This window comes from Symphalangus syndactylus, chromosome 3, assembly GCF_028878055.3.
Source record: "Symphalangus syndactylus isolate Jambi chromosome 3, NHGRI_mSymSyn1-v2.1_pri, whole genome shotgun sequence".
Taxonomy (NCBI): domain Eukaryota; kingdom Metazoa; phylum Chordata; class Mammalia; order Primates; family Hylobatidae; genus Symphalangus; species Symphalangus syndactylus.
This window is the reverse complement of record NC_072425.2, coordinates 113206277-113232702: the sequence shown is the minus strand read 5'-3', so window position 1 is coordinate 113232702 and position 26426 is coordinate 113206277. Positions and strand designations below refer to the sequence as shown.

Genomic DNA, 26426 nt, shown 5'->3' with positions numbered 1-26426 from the left:
ATTGATGATCATAGGTATAGACTTCTTAAAAATAATAATAAAAAACAAACTGAAGTCAGAAATATTTCATAAAACATCATACACTATGATTAAGTTGGGTTACCCCAGAAATGCAAAGGTATATAATACAAATCTTTAAATGTCATATTACCGTGTTAACAAAACCATGGGATCATGTAATGATAATGAAAAAGCATCTGATAAAACTCAACACTCTTTCATTTAAAAGAAATAAATTTCTTGGAAACCTAGAAAGAAACTTCTTTAATTTGATAAAGAACATGCATCAAAAACCTATACCAAAAATAATTATTAATGGTTAAATGAGATCTATTTTCTTTAAAATGAGAAAAATGATGGGGATGTTCATTATTGTCACTATAATTCAAAAATTCACTGGGCAGCAAGTAAGAAAGAAAAGTTATGATTACAAATGATGATATAAAATAGTTAAATTCACATATATTTTTACATATATCCAAACCAAAAAAATAGTAAGACAAAGCAGAATTCATAACAGAATGTTAAAACATAGATGGATACAGGCTAATAGAAAAAAATCAATTGCAACTGCACCAGCTACGAAGATTTAATTTAAAAAAAATTAAAATAGAGCTTTAAAAATAGCTACTAAAAGCTGGGGGGCAGTGGGGTATACCTATAACTAAATGTCAAAAAAAAAGAGATGAATACAACCTTGATGAAGAAAAATTTGAATCTCTCCTAAAACAACTTCTTAAAGATTTATTATTAACATAAAGAGATGATATTCCTAGGGAAGAAAAATAAGGTGACATCAAGATTTTTCTTAGCCAAGCATGGTGGCACACGGCTTTAGTCCCAGCTACTCAGGAGGTTGATGTGGGAGGATTACTACAGCCTTGTAGATAGATCAAGGCTACAGTGAGCCCTGATTGTGCTACCGCACTCTAGCCTGGGCAACAGAGTGAGACCCTGACCAAAAAAAAAAAAGATTTTTCATAGAGCACTAATAATTCAGTGTGGTACTGGCCTGAAGTCAGAAACATTAACCAGTGAAATAGATCCATGCATACATGAAAATGTTATATGACAGAGATAACACTGCAGATCCTTGGAGCAATTATGGTTATTCAATAGATCAGGGGTCCACGACCCCAGGGCTGAGGATTGGTACTGATCTGTGTCCTGTTAGGAACTGGGCTACACAACAGGAGGTGAGCAGCGGGTGAGTGAGCATTACTGCCTGAGCTCCACCTCCTGTCAGATCAGCAGTAGCAATATATTCTCATAGAACTCTGTTGTTAACTGCGCATGTGAAGGATACGGGTTGCATGCTCCTTATGAAAATTTAATGCCTGGTGATCTGAGGTGGAAGTTTCGTTCTGAAACCAATCACACACGTGCACGCGCACACACACACACACACGCACAATTTTTCCAATCATGGAAAAACTGTCTTCCACAAAACCAGTCCCTGGTGCCCAAAAGGTTGGAGATCACTGCAACAGGTGATGTTGGGACAACCAGCTATCCATGTGGGAGAAAAATGAAATTGAAAACCTATTTCAGTCCAAAATTCCAAATCAATTATGAATAAATGAATGCCAATGAAACAGTGCCGAATCTTAATAACCAGGGAAATGAAAATTAAAATGAGATACCACTTTAAATTATTAAACAAAAATTAAGAACTTTGACAATAAAAAAGTTGGAAAGGGTGTGAAGCAGCAGGAAATCTCTTATGTTGCTAGTAGGTATGTAGATCATACAATCACTTTGGAAAAGAGTTCTATATTACCTAGTAAAATTTGAAATGTATGTATATATATGAACCAACAAATCCAATACTGGATAAACTTTCAAAGGTACACCAAGAAACTGATTAAAAATTTTCATAGCAGCATTGTCTTACTTGTTTACTCACATATAAACAAGTAAAAATGAAGAAAACAGTTACATGTAACACAAGAATGAATCTTAGGAAAATTTTTTAGTAAAAGGGGATTTTCAAAAATAGGCAAAACTAAACAATATCATATTTGGCAATAATACATATGTGAGAAAACTAATTCTTTTATCAAATGAATGACATTCAAGATAGTGGTTACCACTGGGGTTGTGACAGTGAAAGAACGTATTTGTGGTTTCATGATTTTTAAAAGATATTTATATTCTTATTGACAGTTTCTCTCTAGATAAGTATTTCTTTTGGGTCTTAAAACTTCTATGATCCACAAGGGAAATGACACTAAAGTATGCACATTCTATAAGTTACTGGTAGATTTACTTCTCACTTTTCATAATTTTCTCCCTTTTCATAATTGAGTAATTAGTACAATTCCCTACTTGATTTGTAATAGTCTTTTACAGGATAATCATTTAATGAGGAGATGTTTGTTTTTAATAACTGAAAAAGTAGGAGCCTATATAATTCCAAAGTGGTCTTAAATGGATTCTATCCTTTGATTTGCAGTAGTTTTACTTATCTTACTAATTGCTTAGAATAATATTAAATGACTTGTTTAGAATGTTAAAGGTAGTTTGCAGTCTCTGAATATGAATACCCACTAATTAATGTGTAAAAGCAAATTAATCACAAGAAAAAAAAAAGCTTGAATAAAAACTATTAATTCAATAAACGCTTGGAAAGATCTGAGAGCCCAACAGTGAAAAAGGAGTTTGTGGTCACTACAGAAAATAACTTACCTTTAATGGTAAAGAGTTAAAAATCTAGTGACAGTAATATTTGAATGAGACAAAGCTATGTAAAATTTAGTAGCTACAAATAAGATAAATCCTACCTGAGAAAGGTACATCTCTAAGAACAGTAGGAGCCCAGCCCCTCCAAAGGGAAATCCAACCATCTTCAGATACTTTCTTGCTGACAAATTGATGCAGTTCCACGTAAGAAAACTTCTTGGACTGCATCTTGGTTCTAATCAATTCTAGTGGACTTATCACAGTTACTGCACCAACTAATACAAACAAGTTAAAAAAAAAGAAAACAAAAAGCCATGTACTATGCAGACACATATACTGTAAAAATTAATATTCACATATTTTATATTTTAAACTTTTAGTCTATAATGTCTGAAAGCCTTAAAATTAAATGTCTAATGATGTCAACATAATTGACACAGATTTTTCCCTTGATAAAAGTATTTCTTAAAAGTCTATTTTCATATACCTTACTTTTTCTGGTTTCAACTCTCTCAAGGGCAGTTACAGAAATGTTATAATCAACCAGAACTATGAAAACCAAAGCCCATTCCAGTTACTGCCCCAATAAATCCCACTCCCATTTAGCAGAGTAAACGTTCTTCTGTATAGAGTCAACGTTCCTTATGATAAAACTCTGAATGGCAAAGTTTATAAGGAAAGTGATTCAGGACTTTGGCCTGAATCACACATGATCCCAGATGACACCTCAGAAGTTCAGGTGAATCACAACCAACTCTGATGTCACTCTAAAAACTCTGTCCATGAGTTGACCAAGATAGGCTGAGCCCATCTCATTCTGATGGTAATCACCATTCCATATGACTTCTGGAGTATCTATACTATATTAACAAATTAATATAAACTATAACACGAAATATATCATACTAATACTCTATATATTGTACAAATTTTCTGTGAATGTCACAACTTAAACAGAAGCTCTAAACAGAAATCAAAATGAAAATAAAGATTTATTACTCACATCTGGCTATAATTCCAGCAACAATTGGTATGTAGGTTTCATTTTCTCCTAACTTGGATCTCAGAAGAGCACTTAATTGATCATAGCAGGTAAAATAAATAACTGTGGCAGGAACTGCCATCACTCTGTTAGATCACACAAAAAGATTTGTTCAAAATTATCAAAAGATCCCACATAGTCTTAACTTAAATTCAAATATTATTAATAAGCTAAAAAATTCTTATATTTTGTGTAAGCTAAAAACCACAACAAATCAGCCTATGAGATCAATTTTTCTTTTATTTTAAAAATGATCAGTACTTAACTTAGTAGGCAGTAAAAAGACATAAAGTAGGCATTTGCCATCCAAAAGTTTTCATTCCAGTTGTAAAGACAGTTACAATAAATAGCATTAAATAAGTGCTAGCATGGTGGCACATGCCGTAATCCCAGCTACTCAGGTGGCTGAGGAATGAGAATCACTTGAACCTGGGAGGCAGAGGTTGCAATGAGCCGAGATCGTGCCACTGCACTCCAGCCTCCAGCCTAAGGGACAGAGCAAGACTCTGTCTCTAAATAAATAAAATAAAAATAAAACAAACAGGAAAAGACAAATTAAGACACACACTTCATCTCCATCTCTGTTTCTGGTCTCCCAGATCTTCTTTCTCATTCATAATTACCATAACATCAGAATCAGCGAAATAAAAAGTACATGAGAAATTGTAAAACATTTTCGAACTGTGGACCATATATCACTCCTGCTTATAACTAGACATAAATTATAATTAACATCATAAGAATTACATACACTAATTTTAAGGGAATTCTAATGACATACTATTTTAAAAGAAATTATTAAAAGGGAATTATTAAATTTAAACACAAAGTTGCAGGTATTGCCATGTCAATAAATATTAATGCAACAAGAAACTAGTCCATGTTTATGATGTAACTAAAGGATATTCACAGACCATAGTTCGGAATGCCTGATGTTATACGGTGGACTTTGCTGCTGACAATTTAGGAGCAGGACTCACTGGTGGGGTACTGGATCTGCCACTAACTTTAAACCTTAAACATTGTTTGAAATAAATGCCTCAAATTGACTAATTTCCTCCATTAAAAGTATAAAGTTCTTGGGAATAAATGAGACAGCAAAAGCCAAGTTATTATTTTACATTTTTACATTCAATATTAAGAGTTTATCATATTAATTCATGTAATCGCCAGGCAGTAGACAATTAGAATTATCTGGAGAAAGGAAAGTACACATTTTGCAATGTATCATTCAGCTTTAGTAAAATGAACAAATAAACACCAAAGTCTTTATTTCTGAACATGAAAAAAATTACCATATGCTTGTGTAGCAAAGACAACACAGCAGGCTTGGTTGCTCAAACCTTGTATAACTTCAGGAGGGCCTATGTGCATGCCTGACCTCTGGACAATTCGTGGGAATGTATCCCCTGGAGTATTACCCATTAGAAGGTTTTTTTGTATGTCTGAAGCACTAAACCAACTTGTCCAGGTTGATTTGTACACTGCGATTTATAGTACACTTCTTTCTTTCTGTGGGTTGGAAGTTTTGCTCATCACAACTGGCCTCAAAGACAGAATGTATCCATATAACCCATGATCAATAAAAGCCCTATACTCAAAACTCAAATGGGTTTCCCAAGGCAGAAGCACTTTGTATACTTTACAGCTCACTGATAGAAGGATAAGCACATCCTGTGCAATGCCATAAGGGAGGACTTTGGAAGCCTATTTCTGGACAACTCCTGATGTGCCTTTTTCCTTCACTGATTCTGTTTTCTATCCTTTTGTTGTAACAAACCGTATCTGCGAATGTAACCTCTTCAGGTCCTGCAAGTCCTTCCAGTACATCATCAAACATGTGGGTGCCTGTGAGGCTTAAAAAACAATACCTCAGAAAATGAAAGCATTCTAATATTAAAAATGCAAGACTTTGTCCAACCATGCTGATTATAGGATAAAATAACAACCATTATTTAGTAGAAAAAACATTAAATTTCAACTTACAGGGTAGGAGGAAGGCCGCTCCATAGAGATTTAATGCCTTCATTTTGAATTATTTTAAAAAAGGCATCCTAAAATTATAATAGAAAAAAAGTAATCAAAATATATCTTTAAACCTGATATACAAAAGTTTATACTGATGATTGGTAATTTCATTCTTTCAGGTATTTATATCTAAAAAAATAAGCTTTTTGGATTTATGTGTGTCCATTCTTTTTAAAAAGGGAATTTTAACACAATTAAAATGAAGCATTTCTGGATGATACTAACTTCTTACAGAATGAAGTCTATATTACTCAGCTGTAGATTGTTCTACTAAGAGCTTAGAGAAAAAGCTTTTGAAAGGATTATTATAAGAAAGGAAGTAGAGCAAAAGCAGTGAATTGGCTAAACTCGCCTAAGTATGAAATCAGAAAATATTAAAATGTGCTAAGTGAAATCTTTGGAGAGGAACCAAAAGTAGGCAAAGCTGAAGAGAAATCTTCTATTAACACTCTTACAATTTGATAACAGAAAGATAAAGTAATTAAAAATTGGCTAAGGATCTGAATATATATTTCTCCAAAGAATACATACAAATGGCCAATAAGCACACGAAAAAGTGTTTGGCTGTATGCAGTGGCTCAGGCCTGTAATCCCAGCACTTTCGAAGACAGGAGACCCCTTGAGCCCAGGAGGTCGACATCAGCCTGGGCAATATAGTGAGACCTTATCTCTACAAAAAGCTAAAAAATTTGCTGGGCATGGTGATGCACTCCTGTGGTCCCAGCTACTTGGGAGTCTGCGGTGGGAGGACTGCTTCAGCCAGCAGTGAGAGGCTGCACTGAACTGAGATCACACCACTGCACTCCAGCCTGGCCAACAGAGTGAGACCCTGTCTCAAAAAAAAAAAAGAAAAAATAGAAAAAGGAAAAATGTTCATCATTGATTATTATGAAAATGCAAAGCAAAACCACAAATGAGATGTGACTTCATACCTACTAAATAAGCTAAAATTATAAAGACAGACAATAATAAATTCTGGTGAAAATGTGAAGAAATTGGAACCCTTAGATACTACTGGTGAGAATACAGAATGGCGTAGCTACTTTAGAAAATAGCCTAGCAGTTTCTCAGAAGGTTAAACATAGTTATCACATGACTCAGTAATTTCAACTCCAGTTACATTCTGAGAGAAATTAAAACACATATTCACATAAGGTTATATCCAAGAGAAATTAAAACACATGTTCACACAGAAACATGAATGTCCATAGAATTAATTATTCCAAAAAGTAGAACCATCCAAATGTCTATCAAATGATGAATGAATAAATAAAATGCAATATATTCACACAATATTACTTGGCAATAAAAGAAATAAAATACTGATACATACTACAACATGGATGAATCTTAAAACACTGTGCTAAGTAAAAGACCTCAGTCACAAAGGACTGCATATTTTCCCAGGTAAGGGAACCCTAGTAAGACAGAAAACTTTTAGACAATAACCATCTGCTCTAGCCAAACACCAAAGTGAAACTTGTGGCACCACCCAGACCCATATCAGCAAAGGCCAAGTAGGTAGCCTAGACTTCCACCAATGTAAGGCTGACAGAAGGTCAATAAGGAACCAAGATTTTTACCCCTACCAGGTCAGCAGTAAGGCTCCTTCATCCCTCTGCTAGGGTGGTGTCACAGGAGGAATAGTGGAGTCAGTATTTTCACCATCACCCAGCAATGAGGCTACCCCACTACACCGTCAGTGGAAACCATGTAGAAAGCCAGAACTCCCACACATGCTCAAGACTAAAACAGGTCTTCCCTCACACTGTGTGTCAATAGAGGCTGCGGGGGGGGGGAACCTGGACTTCTAACTCTACCTGGCAGTAACAAGATGACATCCCTTCTTCCCCATGGAAGCAATGTCAGAAAAAGACAGCTAAAATAGAATGTTTTAAGTGAGATTAAGAGTTTAATGGAATGCTAAAAAATGTTCAAGTAACTTACAAAGGAATGCAGGAAAAGCAAAACAGAAACAGAAAACACAACAAAGAGAAAATTTTTTTAAAAAGATAGGCTTAAGTCCTAAACTGTAATTCCATTACAATAGTTAAACTAAGTATACTAATTAAAGGATAAAAACTGACAGAGAGAAGTTAAAACATGACTCAATTTTATGCTGTCTAAAAGAAATTCACTTCAATTATAATGTCATAAGCAGGTTGAAAATGGAATGAAAGACTCAACACATTAAAGATGTTATTCCCCTCCAAATTAACATACAAGTTGAATGTCATTCCAATAATTACGCTAGCAATACTTTTTTTGTAAATATAAACAGGATTATGCTAAGATTTATGTGGAAAGACAAAGGAACTTTGGGAATAGCGAAAACAACTTTGAAAAATAAAATAAAATAAGGACCAGATGCTGTGTCTCACGCCTGTATCTCAGCACTTTGGGAGGCCACGGCAGGAGGACTGCTTGAGCCCAGGAGTGTGAGACCAGCCTGGGCAACACAGTGAGACCCTGTCTCTACAAAAAATAAATCACAGTGGCACATGCCTATAGTCCCAGCTACCTGGGAGACAGAGGTGGGAAAATCTCTTGAGGCATACAGATTGAAGAAGCAGTGAGTCATGACTGCTCCACTGCACTCCAGCCTAGGTGACAGAGCGAGCCCTTTTCTCAAAAAAAGAAAAAGAAACATAAAAATAAAGTGAGAGGAATCAGTGTATCTAATTTCAAGACTTGCAGGTGCAATAATTAAGACTGTGGTATTGACAGAGTGAAAGACACAGAGATAAATGGAACAGAATAGAAAACTCAGAAACAGACACACCCAATATGCCCCACTGATTTTTTTTTTTTTTTTTTTTTTTTGAGACGGAGTCTCGCTCTGTCACCCAGGCTGGAGTGCAGTGGCGCAATCTCGGCTCACTGCAAGCTCCGCCTCCCAGGTTCACGCCATTCTCCTGCCTCAGCCTCTCCGAGTAGCTGGGACTACAGGCGCCCACCACCACGCCTGGCTAATTTTTTGTATTTTTAGTAGAGACGGGGTTTCACCGTGGTCTCGATCTCCTGACCTCGTGATCCACCCGCCTCGGCCTCCCAAAGTGCTGGGATTACAAGCGTGAGCCACCGCGCCCGGCCTGCCCCACTGATTTTTAACAAAGTTGCAAAAAGCAACTCAATGGAAGAAATATAGCCATTTCCACAAATGCAAGTGGACATCCATAGGCAGCAACAACAAACAAATCTCAACCACAGTTTCATGCCCTACATAAAACTAACTCAAAATGGGTCAAGGACTTAAATAAAATTTTTATGAAAAAGTCTTCAGAGTGTAACAGTAGATAAAAAGCTCTTAGCCTTGACACCAAAAGCATGACCTATAACAGATATTAATAAATTGAATTTTGTAAAAATTAAAAAGTTTTACTCTGTGAAAGACCATGTTTAAGAGGATGAAAAGACAAACTAGAAGTGGAAAAAAATATTTGCAAACCACACATTCAACAAAATACTAGTATCTAGAATATATAAAGAACTATCGGGGGGTGGAGCCAAGATGGCCGAATAGGAACAGCTCTGGTCTACAGCTCCCAGCGTGAGCGATGCAGAAGACAGGTGATTTCTGCATTTCCATCTGAGGTACCGGGTTCATCTCACTAGGGAGTGCCAAACAGTGGGTGCAGGACAGTTGGTGCAGCCCACCGTGTGCAAGCCGAAGCAGGGTGAGGCATTGCCTCACTCGGGAAACACAAGGGATCAGGGAGTTCCCTTTCCTAGTCAAAGAAAGGGGTGACAGATGGCACCTGGAAAATTGGGTCACTCCCACCCTAATACTGCGCTTTTCCAACGGGCTTGGAAAATGGCACACCAGGAGATTGTGTCCTGCACCTGGCTCGGAGGGTCCTATGCCCACGGAGTCTCGCTGATTGCTAGCACAGCAGTCTGAGATCAAACTGCAAGGCTGCAGTGAGGCTGGGGGAGGGGCGCCCACCATTGCCCAGGCTTGCTTAGGTAAACAAAGCAGCCAGGAAGCTCGAACTGGGTGGAGCCCACCACAGCTCAAGGAGGCCTGCCTGCCTCTGTAGGCTCCACCTCTGGGGGCAGGGCACAGACAAACAAAAAGTCAGCAGTAACCTCTGCAGACTTAAACGTCCCTGTCTGAAAGCTTTGAAGAGAGTAGTGGTTCTCTCAGCACGCAGCTGGAGATCTGAGAATGGGCAGACTGCCTCCTAAAGTGGGTCCCTGACCCCCAAGCAGTCTAACTGGGAGGCACCCCGCAGTAGGGACAGACTGACACCTCACTCGGCCGGGTACTCCCGAGACAAAACTTCCAGAGGAATGATCAGACAGCTGAATTTGCAGTTCACGAAAATCCGCTGTTCTGCAGCCACCACGGCTGACACCCAGCCAAACAGGGTCTGGAGTGGACCTATAGCAAACTCCAATAGACCTGCAGCTGAGGGTCCTGTCTGGTAGAAGGAAAACTAACAAACAGAAAGGACACCCACACCAAAAACCCATCTGTACATCACCATCATCAAAGACCAAAAGTAGAAAAAAACTACAAAGATGGGGAGAAAACAGAGCAGAAAAACTGGAAACTCTAAAAAGCTGGAAACTCTAAAAAGCAGAGCACCTCTTCTCCTCCAAAGGAATGCAGTTCCTCATCAGCAACGGAACAAAGCTGGACGGAGAATGACTTTGACGAGTTGAGAGAAGAAGGCTTCAGACAATCAAACTACTCCGAACTACAGGAGGAAATTCAAACCAATGGCAAAGAAGTTAAAAACTTTGAAAAAAAATTAGACGAATGTATAACTAAAATAATCAATGCAGAGAAGTGCTTGAAGGAGCTGATGGAGCTGAAAGCCAAGTTTCGAGAACTACGTGAAGAATGCAGAAGCCTCAGTAGCCGTTGCAATCAACTGGAAGAAAGGGTATCAGTGATTGAAGATCAAATGAATGAAATGAAGCGAGAAGTGAAGTTTAGAGAAAAAAGAATAAAAAAAAACAAACAAAGCCTCCAAGAAATATGGGACTATGTGAAAAGACCAAATCTACGTCTGATTGGTGTACCTGAAAGTGACGGGGAGAATGGAACCAAGTTGGAAAACACTCTGCAGGATATTATCCAGGAGAACTTCCCCAATCTAGCAAAGCAGGCCAACATTCAGATTCAGGAAATATTGAGAACACCACAAAGATACTTCTCGAGAAGAGCAACTGCAAGACACATAATTGTCAGATTCACCAAAGTTGAAATGAAGGAAAAAATGTTAAGGGCAGCCAGAGAGAAAGGTCGGGTTACCCACAAAAGGAAGCCCATCAGACTAACAGCTGATCTCTCAGCAGAAACTCTACAAGCCAGAAGAGAGTAGGGACCAATATTCAACATTCTTAAAGAAAAGAATTTTCAACCCAGAATTTCATATCCAGCCAAACTAAGCTTCATAAGTGAAGGAGAAATAAAATACTTTACAGACAAGCAAATGCTGAGAGATTTTGTCACCACCAGGCCTGCTCTAAAAGAGCTCCTGAAGGAAGGACTAAACATGGAAAGGAACAACTGGTACCAGCCACTGCAAAAACGTGACAAATTGTAAAGACCATCGAGGCTAGGAAGAAACTGCATCAACTAACGAGCAAAATAACCAGCTAACATCATAATGCCAGGATCAAATTCACACATAACAATATTAACTTTAAATGTAAATGGGCTAAATGCTCCGATTAAAAGACACAGACTGGCAAATTGGATAAGGAGTCAAGACCCATCAGTGTGCTGTATTCAGGAAACCCATCTCACGTGCAGAGACACACATAGACTCAAAATAAAGGGATGGAGGAAGATCTACCAAGCAAATGGAAAACAAAAAAAGGCAGGGGTTGCAATCCTAGTCTCTGATAAAATAGACTTTAAACCAACAAAGATCAAAAGAGACAAAGAAGGCCATTACATAATGGTAAAGGGATCAATTCAACAAGAAGAGCTAACTATCCAAAATATATATGCACCCAATACAGGAGCACCCAGATTCATAAAGCAAGTCCTGAGTGACCTACAAAGAGACTTAGACTCCCACACAATAATAATGGGAGACTTTAACACCCCACTGTCAACATTAGACAGATCAACGAGACAGAAAGTTAACAAGGATACCCAGGAATTGAACTCAGCTCTGCACCAAGTGGACCTAATAGACATCTACAGAACTCTCCACCCCACATCAACAGAATATACACTTTTTTCAGCACCACACCACACCTATTCCAAAACTGACCACATAGTTGGAAGTAAAGCACTCCTCAGCAAATGTAAAAGAACAGAAATTATAACAAACTGTCTCTCAGACCACAGTGCAATCAAACTAGAACTCAGGATTAAGAAACTCACTCAAAACCGCTCAACTACATGGAAACTGAACAACCTGCTCCTGAATGACTACTGGGTACATAATGAAATGAAGGCAGAAATAAAGATGTTCTTTGAAACCAACGAGAACAAAGACACAACATACCAGAATCTCTGGGACACATTCAAAGCAGTGTGTAGAAGGAAATTTATAGCACTAAATGCCCACGAGAAAAAGCAGGAAGGATCCAAAATTGACACCCTAACATCACAATTAAAAGAACTAGAAAAGCAAGAACAAACACATTCAAAAGCTAGCAGAAGGCAAGAAATAACTAAAATCAGAGCAGAACTGAAGGAAATAGAGACACAAAAAACCCTTCAAAAAATTAATGAATCCAAGAGCTGGTTTTTTGAAAAGATCAACAAAACTGATAGACCACTAGCAAGACTAATGAAGAAGAAAAGAGAGAAGAATCAAATAGATGCAATAAAAAATGATAAAGGGGATATCACCACGAATCCCACAGAAACACAATCTACCATCAGAGAATACTACAAACACCTCTATGCAAATAAACTAGAAAATCTAGAAGAAATGGATAAATTCCTCAACAAATACACCCTCCCAAGACTAAACCAGGAAGAAGCTGAATCTCTGAATAGACCAATAACAGGCTCTGAAATTGTGGCAATAATCAATAGTTTGCCAACCAAAAAGAGTCCAGGACCAGATGGATTCACAGCCAAATTCTACCAGAGGTGCGAGGAGGAACTGGTACCATTCTTTATGAAACTATTCCAATCAATAGAAAAAGAGGGAATACTCTCTAACACATTTTATGAGGCAAGCATCAAGCTGATACCAAAGCCTAACAGAGACACAACCAAAAAAGAGAATTTCAGACCAATATCCTTGATGAACATTGATGCAAAAATCCTCAATAAAATACTGGCAAACCAAATCCAGCAGCACATCAAAAAGCTTATCCACCATGATCAAGTGGGCTTCATCCCTGGGATGCAAGGCTGGTTCAACATACGCAAATCAATAAAAGTAATCCAGTATATAAACACAACCAAAGACAAAAACCACATGATTATCTCAATAGATGCAGAAAAGACCTTTGACAAAATTCAACAACCCTTCATGCTAAAAACTCTCAATAAATTAGGTATTGATGGGACATATCTCAAAATAATAAGAGCTATCTATGACAAACCCACAGTCAGTATCATACTGAATGGGCAAAAACTGGAAGCATTCCCTTTGAAAACTGGCACAAGACAGGGATGCCCTCTCTCACCACTCCTATTCAACATAGTGTTGGAAGTTCTGGCCAGGGCAATCGGGCAGGAGAAGGAAATAAAGGGTATTCAATTAGGAAAAGAGGAAGTCAAATTGTCCCTGTTTGCAGATGACATGATTGTATATCTAGAAAACCCCACTGTCTCAGCCCAAAATCTCCTTAAGTTGATAAGCAACTTCAGCAAAGTCTCAGGATACAAAATCAATGTACAAAAATCACAAGCATTCTTGTACACCAATAACAGACAAACAGAAAGCCAAATCATGAGTGAACTCCCACTCACAATTGCTTCAAAGAGAATAAAATACCTAGGAATCCAACTTATAAGGGATGTGAAGGACCTCTTCAAGGAGAACTACAAACCACTGCTCAATGAAATAAAAGAGGATACAAACAAATGGAAGAACATTCCATGCTCATGGGTTGGAAGAAACAATATCGTGAAAATGGCCATATTGCCCAAGGTAATTTATAGATTCAATGCCATCCCCATCAAGCTACCAATGACTTTCTTCACAGAATTGGAAAAAACTACTTTAAAGTTCATGTGGCCTTCCTTCCTTCCTTCCCTCCCTCCCTCCCTCCTTCCTTCCCTTTCTTTCTTTCTTTTGCCTTTGTGGGCCAGGCTGCATGTCATCTACTCGGCTCACTGCTGCTCCTGGGACTGCCAGAGCTCGCCAGCCTGCTTTTCCTCCTTTGGCTGCAGTCGCGTTTTCGCCATGTTGGCCACGCTGCTCTCTGGCTCCTGACCCCGAGTGCTCTGCCCGCCTCGGCCTCCAGAAGTGCTGGGACTGCGGGCGGAGTCTCGCTCACTCGGTGCTCCGTGTGGCCCGGGCTGGAGTGCGGTGGCGTGGTCTTGGCTCGCGGCAGCCTCCGCCTCCCAGCCGCTTGCCTTGGCCTACCAGGGTGCTGGGATTGCAGCCCCTGTCCGGCCGCCGCCCTGTCTGGGAGGTGAGGAGCGCCTCTGCCCAGCCACCCATCGTCTGGGAGGCGAGGAGCGCCTCTGCCCGGCCACCCATCGTCTGGGAGGTGAGGAGCGCCTCTGCCCGGCCACCCATCCTCTGGGAAGTGAGGGGCGCCTCTGCCCGGCCACCCATCCTCTGGGAAGTGAGGGGCGCCTCTGCCCGGCCGCCCCGTCTGGGAAGTGAGGAGCGCCTCTGCCCGGCCGCCCCGTCTGGGAAGTGAGGAGCGCCTCTGCCCGGCCACCCATCGTCTGGGAAGTGAGGAGCGCCTCTGCCCGGCCACCCATCGTCTGGGAAGTGAGGAGCGCCTCTGCCCGGCCACCCATCGTCTGGGAAGTGAGGAGCGCCTCTGCCCGGCCGCCCCGTCTGGGAAGTGAGGAGCGCCTCTGCCTGGCCGCCCCATTTGGGAAGTGAGGAGCGCCTCTGCCCAGCCGCCCCGTCTGGGAAGTGAGGAGCGCCTCTGCCCGGCCGCCCCATCCGGGAAGAAGTGAGGAGCGCCTCTGCCCGGCCGCCCCGTCCGGGAAGAAGTGATGAGCGCCTCTGCCTGGCCACCCTGTCTGGGAAGTGAGGCGCGCCTCTGCCCGGCCACCCATCGTCTGGGAAGTGAGGAGCGCCTCTGCCCGGCCACCCATCGTCTGGGAAGTGAGGAGCGCCTCTGCCCGGCCACCCATCGTCTGGGTAGTGAGGCGCGCCTCTGCCCGGCCACCCATCGTCTGGGGAGTGAGGCGCGCCTCTGCCCGGCCACCCATCGTCTGGGGAGGGAGGAGCGCCTCTGCCCGGCCGCCCCGTCTGGGAAGAAGTGAGGAGCGTCTCTGCCCGGCCGCCCCGTCCGGGAAGAAATGAGCAACGCGTCTACCCGGTCGCCCTGTCTGGGAAGTGAGGAGCGCCTCTGCCCGGCCGCCCCGTCTGGGAAGAAATGAGGAGCACCTCTGCCCGGCCGCCCCGTCTGGGAAGAAGTGAGGAGCACCTCTGCCTGGCCGCCCCATCTGGGAAGAAGTGAGGAGCGTCTCTGCCTGGCCGCCCGGTCTGGGAAGTGAGGAGCGCCTCTGCCCGGCCGCCCCGTCTGGGATGTGGGGAGCGCCTCTGCCCGACCGCCCCGTCTGGGAGGTATACCACGGAGGCCAGAAGCAATCTGGGGGCTGGATGTGGTGGCTCACGCCTGTGGTCCCGGCACTCTGGGGGGCCGAGGCGAGTTCATCACTTCGGGCTAGGAGTTCGAGACCAGTCTGGCCAACATGGCAAAACATGAAAAATACAACAGACAAACCAACCAACCAACTCAGTGACAACAAAACAGGTCTATCCTGGAGTCATACTCTAATTTTTTCTATTTTCCTCCCTTTCTGATCCTTTATCCCACTTTCTTTTTCTTCCTCTTCCTTCTTCGTCAAATAGAGGATTGAGTTATTATCACTGATCCATATAAAGTCCCTCTCTCATTTATTTTGATTCCCACTCCCCATTTCTATTCCCCGTCTTCCCATGTGCAACCTTCCTAATATGTTTGATACGCATCTTTTTGTTTGTATGTATTTTTAGAAAATGTTTATTGTTTTTGTGTGCAAAAAAAATTAATAAAAATAAATAAATAAATAAATAAAGTTCATATGGAACCAAAAAAGAGCCCGCATTGCCAAGTCAATTGTAAGCCAAAAGAACAAAGCTGGAGGCATCACACTACCTGACTTCAAACTATACTACAAGGCTATAGTAACCAAAACAGCATGGTACTGGTACCAAAACAGAGACATAGATCAATGGAACAGAACAGAGCCCTCAGAAATAATGCCACATATCTACAACTATCTGATCTTTGACTAACCTGACAAAAACAAGCAATGGGAAACAGATTCCCTATTTAATAAATGGTGCTGGGAAAACTGGCTAGCCATATGTAGAAAGCTGAAACTGGATCCCTTCCTTACACCTTATGCAAAAATTAACTCAAGATGGATTAAAGACTTACATGTTAGACCTAAAACCATAAAAACTCTAGAAGAAAACCTAGGCAATACCATTCAGGACATAGGCATGGGCAAGGACTTCATGTCTAAAACACCAAAAGCAATGGCAACAAAAGCCAAAATTGACAAATGGGATCTAATTAAACTAAAGAGCTTCTGCACAGCAAAAGAAACTACCATCAGAGTGAAGAGGCAACCTACAGAATGGGAGAAAATTTTCGCAACCTACTCATCTGACAAAGGGCTAATATCCAGAATCTACAATGAACTCAAACAAATCTACAAGAAAAAAACAAACAACCCCATGAAAAAGTGGGCGAAGGACATGAACAGACACTTCTCAAAAGAAGACATTTATGCAGCCAAAAAACACGTGAAAAAATGCTCATCATCACTGGCCATCAGAGAAATGCAAACCAAAACCACAATGAGATACCATCTCACATCAGTTGGAATGGCGATCATTAAAAAGTCAGGAAACAACAGGTGCTGGAGGGGATGTGGAGAAATAGGAACACTTTTACACTGTTGGTGGGAATGTAAACTAGTTCAACCATTGTGGAAGTCAGTGTGGCGATTCCTCAGGGATCTAGAACTAGAAATACCATTTGACCCAGCCATCCCATTACTGGGTATATACCCAAAGGACTATAAATCATGCTGCTATAAAGACACATGCACACGTATGTTTACTGAGGCACTATTCACAATAGCAAAGACTTGGAACCAACCCAAATGTCCGACAACGATAGACTGGATTAAGAAAATGTGGCATGTATACACCATAGAATACTATGCAGCCATAAAAAAGATGAGTTCATGTCCTTTGTAGGGACATGGATGAAACTCGAAACCATTATTCTCAGTAAACTATCACAAGGACAAAAAACCAAACAGTGCATGTTCTCACTCATAGGTGGGAATTGAAGAATGAGAACACATGGACACAGGAAGGGGAACATCACACTCCAGGGACTGTTGTGCGGTGGGGGGATGGGGGAGGGACAGCATTAGGAGATATACCTAAGGCTAAATGACGAGTTAATTGGTGCAGTACACCAACATGGCACATGGATACATATGTGACAAACCTGCACATTGTGCACATGTACCCTAAAACTTAAAGTATAATAATAATAAATAAATGAGTAAATAAACAAAGAAGAACTATCAAAATTCTTTTTAATTTTATTGTTATTATACTTTAAGTTTTAGGGTACATGTGCACAACGTGTAGGTTTGTCACATATGTATGCATGTGCCATGTTGATGTGCTGCACCCATTAACTTGTCATTTAGCATTAGGTATATCTCCTAATGCTATCCCTCCCCCCTCCCCCCACTGCACAGCAGTCCCCGGTGTGTGATGTTCCCCTTCCTGTGTCCATGTGTTCTCATTGCTCAATTCCCACCTATGAGTGAGCACATGCGGTGTTTGGTTTTTTGTCCTTGTGAAAGTTTGCTGAGAATGATGTTTTCCAGTTTCATCCATGTCCCTACAAAGAACATGAACTCATCCTTTTTTATGGCTGCATAGTATTCCATGGTGTATATGTGCCACATTTTCTTAATCCAGTCTATGGTTGTTGGATATTTAGGTTGGTTCCAAGTCTTTGCTATTGCGAATAGTGCCACTATAAACATACGTGTGTATGTGTCTTTATAGCAGCATGATTTATAATCCTTTGGGTATATACCCAGTAATGGGATGGCTGGATCAAAGGGTATTTCTAGTTCTAGATCCCTGAGGAATCATCACACTGACTTCCACAATGGTTGAAGTAGTTGACAGTCCCACCAACAGTGTAAAAGTGTTCCTATTTCTCCACATCCTCTCCAGCACCTGTTGTTTCTTGACTTTTTAATGATTGCCATTCTAACTGGTGTGAGATGGTATCTCATTGTGAATTTTGATCAACAGTAAAACTACAATTTAATTAGAAAATGGGCAAAAGACATGAAAGCCTTTTTACTGAAGAGGGAAATAAGCATATTAAAAGATGTTCAACATCATTAGCCACTAGGGAAATGCAAATTAAAACCACAATGAGATATCTCTACACATCTATCATAATTGGTAAAATAAAAGTAGTGACAATACCAAAACACTAGTGAAGACGTGGAGAAATTGCATCAGTCACACAGTGCTAATGAAAATGTAAAATGGTAGAACCAGTGTAGAAAACAGGTTAGGAGTTGCTTAAACTCTAAACATGCAACTACCATATGACTCAGCAACTGTATTCCCTAAGGCATTTTTCCCAGAGTAAGTGAATGTTTGTAGCCGCTTTATTCGTAATAGCCAAAATCTGGAAAAAATTCTGAAAATAAACTGTATTATATGTACACCATGAAATAATCTATATCATGAGCAATAAAAAGGAACAAATGATTGACACATGCAACAACCTGGATGAATCACCAGGTAATTATGCTATGTAAAAAATGCCAACCCCGAAAGGTTATATATGTTATGATTCCATTTATATAACACTCTTGAAATGACAAAATTATATAAATGAAGAACAGATTAGTAGTTGTCAGGGCTTAAGGAGTTGGTGAGAACACAAGGGAAATGGGTGTGGCTCTAAAAAAGGAAACAGGAAGAATCCTTGTGATAATGAAATTATTCTTTATTTTAATTGTATCAATCAATGTCAAAATCCTAGTGGTGACACTGTATTAGTTTTGTAAGATGGTACCACTGGGGGAAACTAAGAAAAGAGTACATGAAATCTGTCTGTATATATTTTTTTCATTTTATATTATCGCAAAATAAAAATGTTTAGTTTTTTAAAAAGTTACCTCCCCCTTTTTTACACAAAACCATGAACCTATGAAAAGGATAACAAAGGGTTAAAAAGCAAAGAAGTAGTTCCTTGTTCTCAGTTTAGTATGATTCTTAACCCTCTTGCAATTAGAAAATCTTTCACATATAAGATTAAATAGAAAATATACTGTGATTCTAAATAATATAACCACCTTACCAATGTTCCCTGGAAATTTCCTGGCTTCTTATACCATAGTTTGTTGCCTCCCTCTTCACAGACACATAGATGATCCATGAGTCCATTACTATATACAAAACATTTTCCTAACAAAAAAGATTCCAACAACCAACAATTACCTCACATAAGTGTTATTACTTTTACAGATGAAGAAATTGACATAACAATGAGGAAACTAGAAAATTACGAAAAGAGAAACAATCTTGAAAAAGATAAATAACTATCTCTACTTTTTAGGATGAAACAGACAAAATTAATTTGATTTGCTTAATGCTACTGCAGTGCATTCTAAACTCAGAGTTGTTAAAAGTAACTGTAAATTAAGCTGGTGTAATCCCTGCACTTTGGGAGGCCGAGGCGGGCAGATCACGAGGTCAGGAGATCCAGACCATCCTGGCTAACACAGTGAAACCCCGTCTCTACTAAAAATACAAAAAATTAGCAGGGCGTGGTGGCGGGCACCTGTAGTCCCAGCTACTCAGGAGGCTGAGGCAGGAGAATAGCGTGAACCCAGGAGGCAGAGCTTGCAGTGAGCCAAGATCACACCACTGCACTCCAGCCTGGGTGACACAGCGAGACTCTGTCTCAAAAAAAAAAAAAAAAGTAACTGTGAATTAGTGGACATTATGTTTTCAGCACTGCAGTAAGAAAATGGCTGGGCATGGTAGCTCATGTCTGTAATCCCAGCACTTTGGGAGGCCAAGGCCAGGGGACCACTTGAGGCCAGGAGTTTGATTTCAGCCTGGGCTACACAGTGAGCCTCTATCTCTACAAAAAAATTTTAAAAATTAGCTGGGTGCGATGGCACATGCCTGTAGTCCCAGCTACTCAGGAGGCTGAAGTGGGAAGATCACCTGAGCCCAGGAGGTCAAGGCTGCAGTGAGTTATGATCACACTACTGCACTCCAACCTGGGTGACAGAGTAAGACCCAGTCTAAAAAAAAAAAAAAAAAAAAAAAAAAAAAAAAGGAAAGACACAAAAATAACTTCTTTTAAGTTATCTGAGGGAATGAAGCAGGAAGATAAAAGACGAAAACCCATTTAGAGAAGAGAACATGGACGCATATCTTCTCTATCTGTCCAGAAGAAAAATCTGTAGTATGCAAGGGAAATTCAGACAAAAATATAATTTTTTTTTAAATGTCATTCTCAATGTACATAATGCTATGCTTTGTCTCTTTTTCTGTATCTGTACTGCTCAGTCTAGCCATTTGTCACATTCCACCTAAGGTAGTACAACTTTCTCTAATACCAACTTCTTCCCACTTGCTGGACTAACTGTTGCCAAAATTGTCTTCTCTGCCCAACAGTAGGTAAAAATACAAAGCTGTGAACTTTGTAATACTTAAGTCTACGTGTTTCCTTCTGCTTTTACAGCTTTCTTTAATGTATAGGAAATTACCTTTCTAGCCTCTTCCCACAATCAATCTATCCTTTCATTCATCTAAAATACCAGGGCTGTTCATCCCATCTCACTGCTCTGTATTCAACACAGTGGCTTTGTATCTGTGCCAATTTTCTCACAGTCCAAACAGTGTGTTTTCTGCCACTTAAAATATGGTTGCGATGCCATTATCTTTATAAACCTATAAAATACTAAGGAATTGCTAATCTTGCCTATCTTATAAAAATACATCATTATTTGTCTCAAATTCTACATAAACTACTATCCAGAAATTAACCAAGCTGTCTGATAAAATAATAAATTTCCAATCACTATATTCAAGCAATAGTTGTATGATGGTCATGAACACTTGAACATGGGCACAACTTTTGGACACAGGCGTAAGCTGGATTCTAAGGTCCCTCACAAATATAATTCTGTTCTTACCTCTGAGGCACAAATACAAATACATAACCATCCTTTGCTTTAATTAGTAGGTCCATACAAATGTTACATATTTATTTGCTTTTTGCCTACACCTCATCACGTACAACTAAATGGTGAAAAAAAATGTTTTTCATGAGGATAAAGAGGCATCAATTTTAATAAATTAGCAAATGAATGTTATGCAAAAAAAATAAACACAGGAACATTTAAAAATCAAACATAACATTTTTAGGGTAATTAGTACACATACCTTTGGGGAGTGGGTTGTTTTGGGCTTGCAGTCTAATTTTAACAACATCCAGGGGTGTCACTATGAAGATATGTAAATTTCAATTAGCAAGTGGTATCTGTAAATTGGATAGATGTTTTACAAAGAACACAAAATACATTGATTCATACTTTTCCTCATGGCTATATAATTGGTAAGCTTATTTATCTTAAAGTAGTCTTGAATGTAACATTCTAATTTTTTGGCCCTTAAATTTTGTTAATCAGTGAAAGATAGACGAATTATTTCTCTCATGAGTACTAAACTGTTATTCGTAATATTCCTACAACTATCATTACATTAGCATTAAAGTTAGTATTTATGCTTTCTAATATAAGAAGTAAAAGTTCCAAAAGTCTTTAAGAATAACTTTCTATAAGTAATCAATAGTCAGATGATATTAGTCTTCCTAATCTGTTAAATTTACCTGTATCAAATAAGAGGCACAGATAATAAAAATTTGAGTCAACTGGCCATAAAACATCTTTAGCACTAAGTTATGCTATTCCATTTGGGCATAGCACAGCAAACGAAAGTAATTTTAATATGCATGCTATATTTTATCCAAGTAGAAACAAATGCCAAATAATGGTTCTAAGAAAACTTCTCCTCATCTTGAGAATGATGACAATTATATGAGATGATCTCTATGACCTTTATAACTCAAATTCTGACCTGAAAATATATCATAAGCAATTAATTTATTTGTTCTAATCATTTGTTATTTACATAAACTAGCCAACTTAAAAATCATTAAAATGCTAAACTATCACCGAACTATGTCATTTGGCTACATCTACAAGAAGCTGACTGTAAGAAAGAGAAAACTGTGAACCAGAGAAATTTAAGAAATTCTGTTAATGCAAAGTAAAGATTATTTGTAATTGTTATTAACATAAATTGCAAAAATTCTGTATTATTCATTATGCTAATATTTTATTCCATTTTCCTGCTTTCTACTATAGAAAGGGGGAATCAGAAAAGTTTAACGTTGATAGGGACCCAAAAGAAATCCCAGTTATAAGCCCCTAATTTACAGATGAAATAATGAAGTTCAAATAAAAGTTAGATACTGTTCCCAAGTGTATTCACCCTGAAAATGGCAAAGCAAGGACTCAAGTCTCTTGAATCTCTGTCCAGGGTTGTTTTCATATAATAATATGATGAAACATTCACGGATCATAAATGATAGTATGTGTTGCAGGAAGTCAGGGACCCTGAACAGAGGGACCGGCTGGAGCTGCAGCAGAGGAACATAAATTCTGAAGATTTCATGGACATTTACCAGTTCCCAAATAATACTTTCATAATTTCTTACCCTGTCTTACTTTAATTTCTTAATCCTGTTATTTTTGTAAGCTGAGGATGTACATCACCTCAGGGCCACTATGATAATTGTGTTAACTGTACAAATTGATTGTAAAACGTGTGTTTGAACAATATGAAATCAGTGCACCTTGAAAAAGAACAGAATAACAGTGATTTTAGGGAACAAGGGAAGACAACCATAAGGTCTGACTGCATGCAGGGTCGGGCAAAATAGGGCCATATTTTTCTTCTTGCAGATAGCCTATAAACGGACGTGCAAGTAGGGAAGATATTGCTAAATTCTTTTCCTAGCAAGGAATATTAATAATTCATACCCTGGGGAAGGAATGCATTCCTGGGGGAGGTCTATAAATGGCCGCTCTGGGAGTGTCTGTCTTATGCGGTTGAGGTAAGGACTGAAATACGCCCTGGTCTCCTGCAGTGCCCTCAGGCTTACTAGGACTGGGCAACTCCACCCTGGTACATTTGAGGTCAGACTGGTTCAGTGTTCTCAAACCCTGTTTTCTGTTGTTTAAGATGTTTATCAAGACAATATGTGCACCGCTGAACATAGACCCTTATCAGTAATTCTGCTTTTGCCCTTTGCCTTGTGATCTTTGCTGAACCCTTATCAGGAGTTTGTGATTTTGCCCTTGTCCTGTTTCCTCAGAAGCATGTGATCTTTGTTCTCCCTTTTACCCTTTGAAGCATGTGATCTTGTGACCTACTCCTTGTTCTTGTGAGAGGTGACAGTGTGCTGGCAGTCCTCACAGCCCTCGCTTGCTCTCAGCGCCTCCTCTGCCTGGGCTCCCACTTTGGCGGCACCTGAGGAGCCCTTCAGCCCACCGCTACACTGTGGGAGCCCCTTTCTGGGCTGGCCAAGGCAGGAGCTGGCTCCCTCAGCTTGCAGGGAGGTGTGGAGGGAGAGGCGCAAGCGGGAACCGGGGCTGCGTGAGGCGCTTGCGGGCTGGCTGGAGTTCCGGGTGAGCGTGGGCTTGGTGGGCGCCCCCCACTCAGAGCAGCCACCCAGCCCTGCCAGCCCTGGGCAATGAGGGGCTTAGCACCCAGGTCAGCGGCTGCGGAGGGTGTACTGGGTCCCCCAGCAGTGCGGACCCACCGGCACTGTGCTCGATTTCTCACCGGACCTTAGCTGCCTTCCCGCAGGGCAGGGCTCGAGACCTGCAGCCCACTATGCCTGAGCCTCCCACCCCCTCCATGGGCTGCTGTGCGGCCCGAGCCTCCCGGACGAGCGCCACCCCCTGCTCCATGGCACCCAGTCCCATCAACCACCCAAGGGCTGAGGAGTGCGAGCGCATGGCACGGGACTGGTGGGCAGCTCCACCTGCAGCCCCGGTGCGGGATCCACTGGGTGAAGCCAGCTGGGCTCCAGAGTCTGGTGGAGATGTGGAGAACCTTTATGTCTGGCTCAGGGATTGTAAACACACCAATCAGCACCCTGTGTCTAGCTCGAGGTTTGTGGATGCACCAGTCGACGCTGTGTCTGGCTGCTCTGGTGGGGCCTTGGAGAACCTTTGTGTCGATACTCTGTATCTAACTGATCTGATGGGGACGTGGAGAACTTTTATGTCTAGCTCAGGGATGGTAAACACACCAATCAGCGCCCTGTCAGAACAGACCACTCGGCTCTACCAATCAGCAGGACGTGGGTGGGGCCAGATAAGAGAATAAAAGCAGGCTGCCTGAGCCAGCACCAGCAACCCGTTCGGGTCCCCTTCCACACTGTGGAAGCTTTGTTCTTTCACTCTTTGCAATAAATCTTGCTACTGCTCACTCTTTGGGTCCACACTGCTTTTATGAGCTGTAACACTCACCGCGAAGGTCTGCAGCTTCACTCCTGAAGCCAGCGAGACCACAAGCCCACCAGGAGGAACGAACAACTCCAGACACGCTGCCTTAAGAGCTGTAACACTCACCACAAAGGTCTGCAGCTTCACTCCTGAGCCAGCGAGACCACGAACCCACCAGAAGGAAGAAATTCCGAACACATCCAAACATCGGAAGGAACAAACAACTCCAGACGCGCCGCCTTAAGAACTGTAACACTCACCGCGAAAGTCTGCAGCTTCACTCCTGAAGCCAGCAAGACCACGAGCCCACCAGGAGGAACGAACAACTCCAGACACGCCGCCTTAAGAGCTGTAACACTCACTGCGAAGGTGTGCAGCTTCACTCCTGAGCCAGCGAGACCACGAACCCACCAGAAGGAAGAAACTCCGAACACATCCGAACATCGGAAGGAACGAACAACTCCAGACGCGCCACCTTAAGAGCTGTAACACTCACCGCGAGGGTCCGCGGCTTCATTCTTGAAGTCGGTGAGACCAAGAACCCACCAATTCCGGACACACTTGCACCTCCTCCCCTTTTGAAATCCTTAATAAAACTTGCTGGTTTTGCGGCTCAGGTGGGCATCACGGTCCTACCAATATGTGATGTCACCCCCAGAGGCCCAGCTGTAAAATTCCTCTCTTCGTACTCTTTCTCTTTATTTCTCAGCCAGCCAACACTTATGGAAAATAGAAAGAACCTACGTTGAAATACTGATACTAAAATTCAAATGGAAGCACCGATTCATTCAAAGTTACATAATCTACATCAGTAACATAATTTTACCTATTATTGATGTCAGTATAGCTCCAGTACATGAGGCAAGCATTTGTTGAAGAGGTGTCACTTTGATCATCTCTTGTCCCCTTGTTTCAGGATCCATATTTTTAACTAATTAAATAAAAACCTGTTAAAGAAAAAGAAAATATAAAATTAGAGCACATCCTCTGATCTTTCAAAAATGATAACGTCCTTCAGCTAAGCTGGGTGAGCAGCATCACATTAGTAAGACAACTAAGAGAGAATTAACCAAACAGATACTGACCACATAACAGAATGAAAGCAGTTGACCAATACGTCTGAGTCTGTGAACTCAGCCTCATAAACACTACTAAGAAAACTTCCCCAATAGAGTACAGAGGTATCAGCAAATACAGCCCTTTATTGTATACCAGTAGTTATTGTACGGATGTAAAATAAAAACACATAACCTTAATAAGTTTTATCTTACAAAAATTTGATGAGAAAAGCAACATAAAAAAGTTTTAGGCCGGGCGCGGTGGCTCACGCTTGTAATCCCAGCACTTTGGGAGGCCGAGGCAGGCGGATCACGAGGTCAGGAGATCGAGGCCATGGTGAAACCCCGTCTCTACTAAAAATACAAAAAAATTAGCCGGGCGTGGTGGCGAGCGCCTGTAGTCCCAGCTACTCGGAGAGGCTGAGGCAGGAGAATGGTGTGAACCCGGGAGGCGGAGCTTGCAGTAAGCCGAGTTCGCTCCACTGCACTCCAGCCTGGGTGACAGAGCAAGACTCTGTCTCAAAAAAAAAAAAAAAAAAAGTTTTAAAAAGTCAGATAATACAAAACAGTATAAAAATAACTTATGAACTTACTATTCAATAATCACCGGCCAGGGGCGGTGGCTCACGCCTGTAACCCCAGCACTTTTGGAGGCCAAGGTGGGCAGATCATGAGATCGGGAGATCGAGACCAACCTGGCTAACGTGGTGAAATCCTGTCTCTACTAAAAATACAAAAAATTAGCTGGGTGTCTGTAGTCCCAGCTACTCGGGAGGCTGAGGCAGGAGAATGGCGTGAACCCAGGAGGCAGAGCTTGCAGTGAGCTGAGATCGCACCACTGCACTCCAGC

At 41.0% G+C, this 26426-nt stretch overlaps 1 protein-coding gene across 4 annotated transcripts in view; it reads right to left on the bottom strand.

Annotated features, from left to right (window-relative positions):
• SLC25A40 (solute carrier family 25 member 40) overlaps positions 1–26426 on the bottom strand; it is a 68106-nt gene that overhangs the window by 10467 nt on the left and 31213 nt on the right. For all 4 annotated transcript variants that reach the window (XM_055272835.2, XM_055272836.2, XM_055272838.2 and 1 more), the window contains 6 exons: positions 25345–25465; positions 21385–21444; positions 19283–19389; positions 5711–5778; positions 3686–3810; positions 2784–2957 (listed from right to left, as the gene is read on the bottom strand). In XM_055272835.2, the coding sequence (XP_055128810.1) occupies positions 2784–2957; positions 3686–3810; positions 5711–5778; positions 19283–19389; positions 21385–21444; positions 25345–25441 (631 nt within the window). In that variant the 5' untranslated portion in view covers positions 25442–25465. The remainder of the gene's footprint in view (positions 1–2783; positions 2958–3685; positions 3811–5710; positions 5779–19282; positions 19390–21384; positions 21445–25344; positions 25466–26426) is intronic.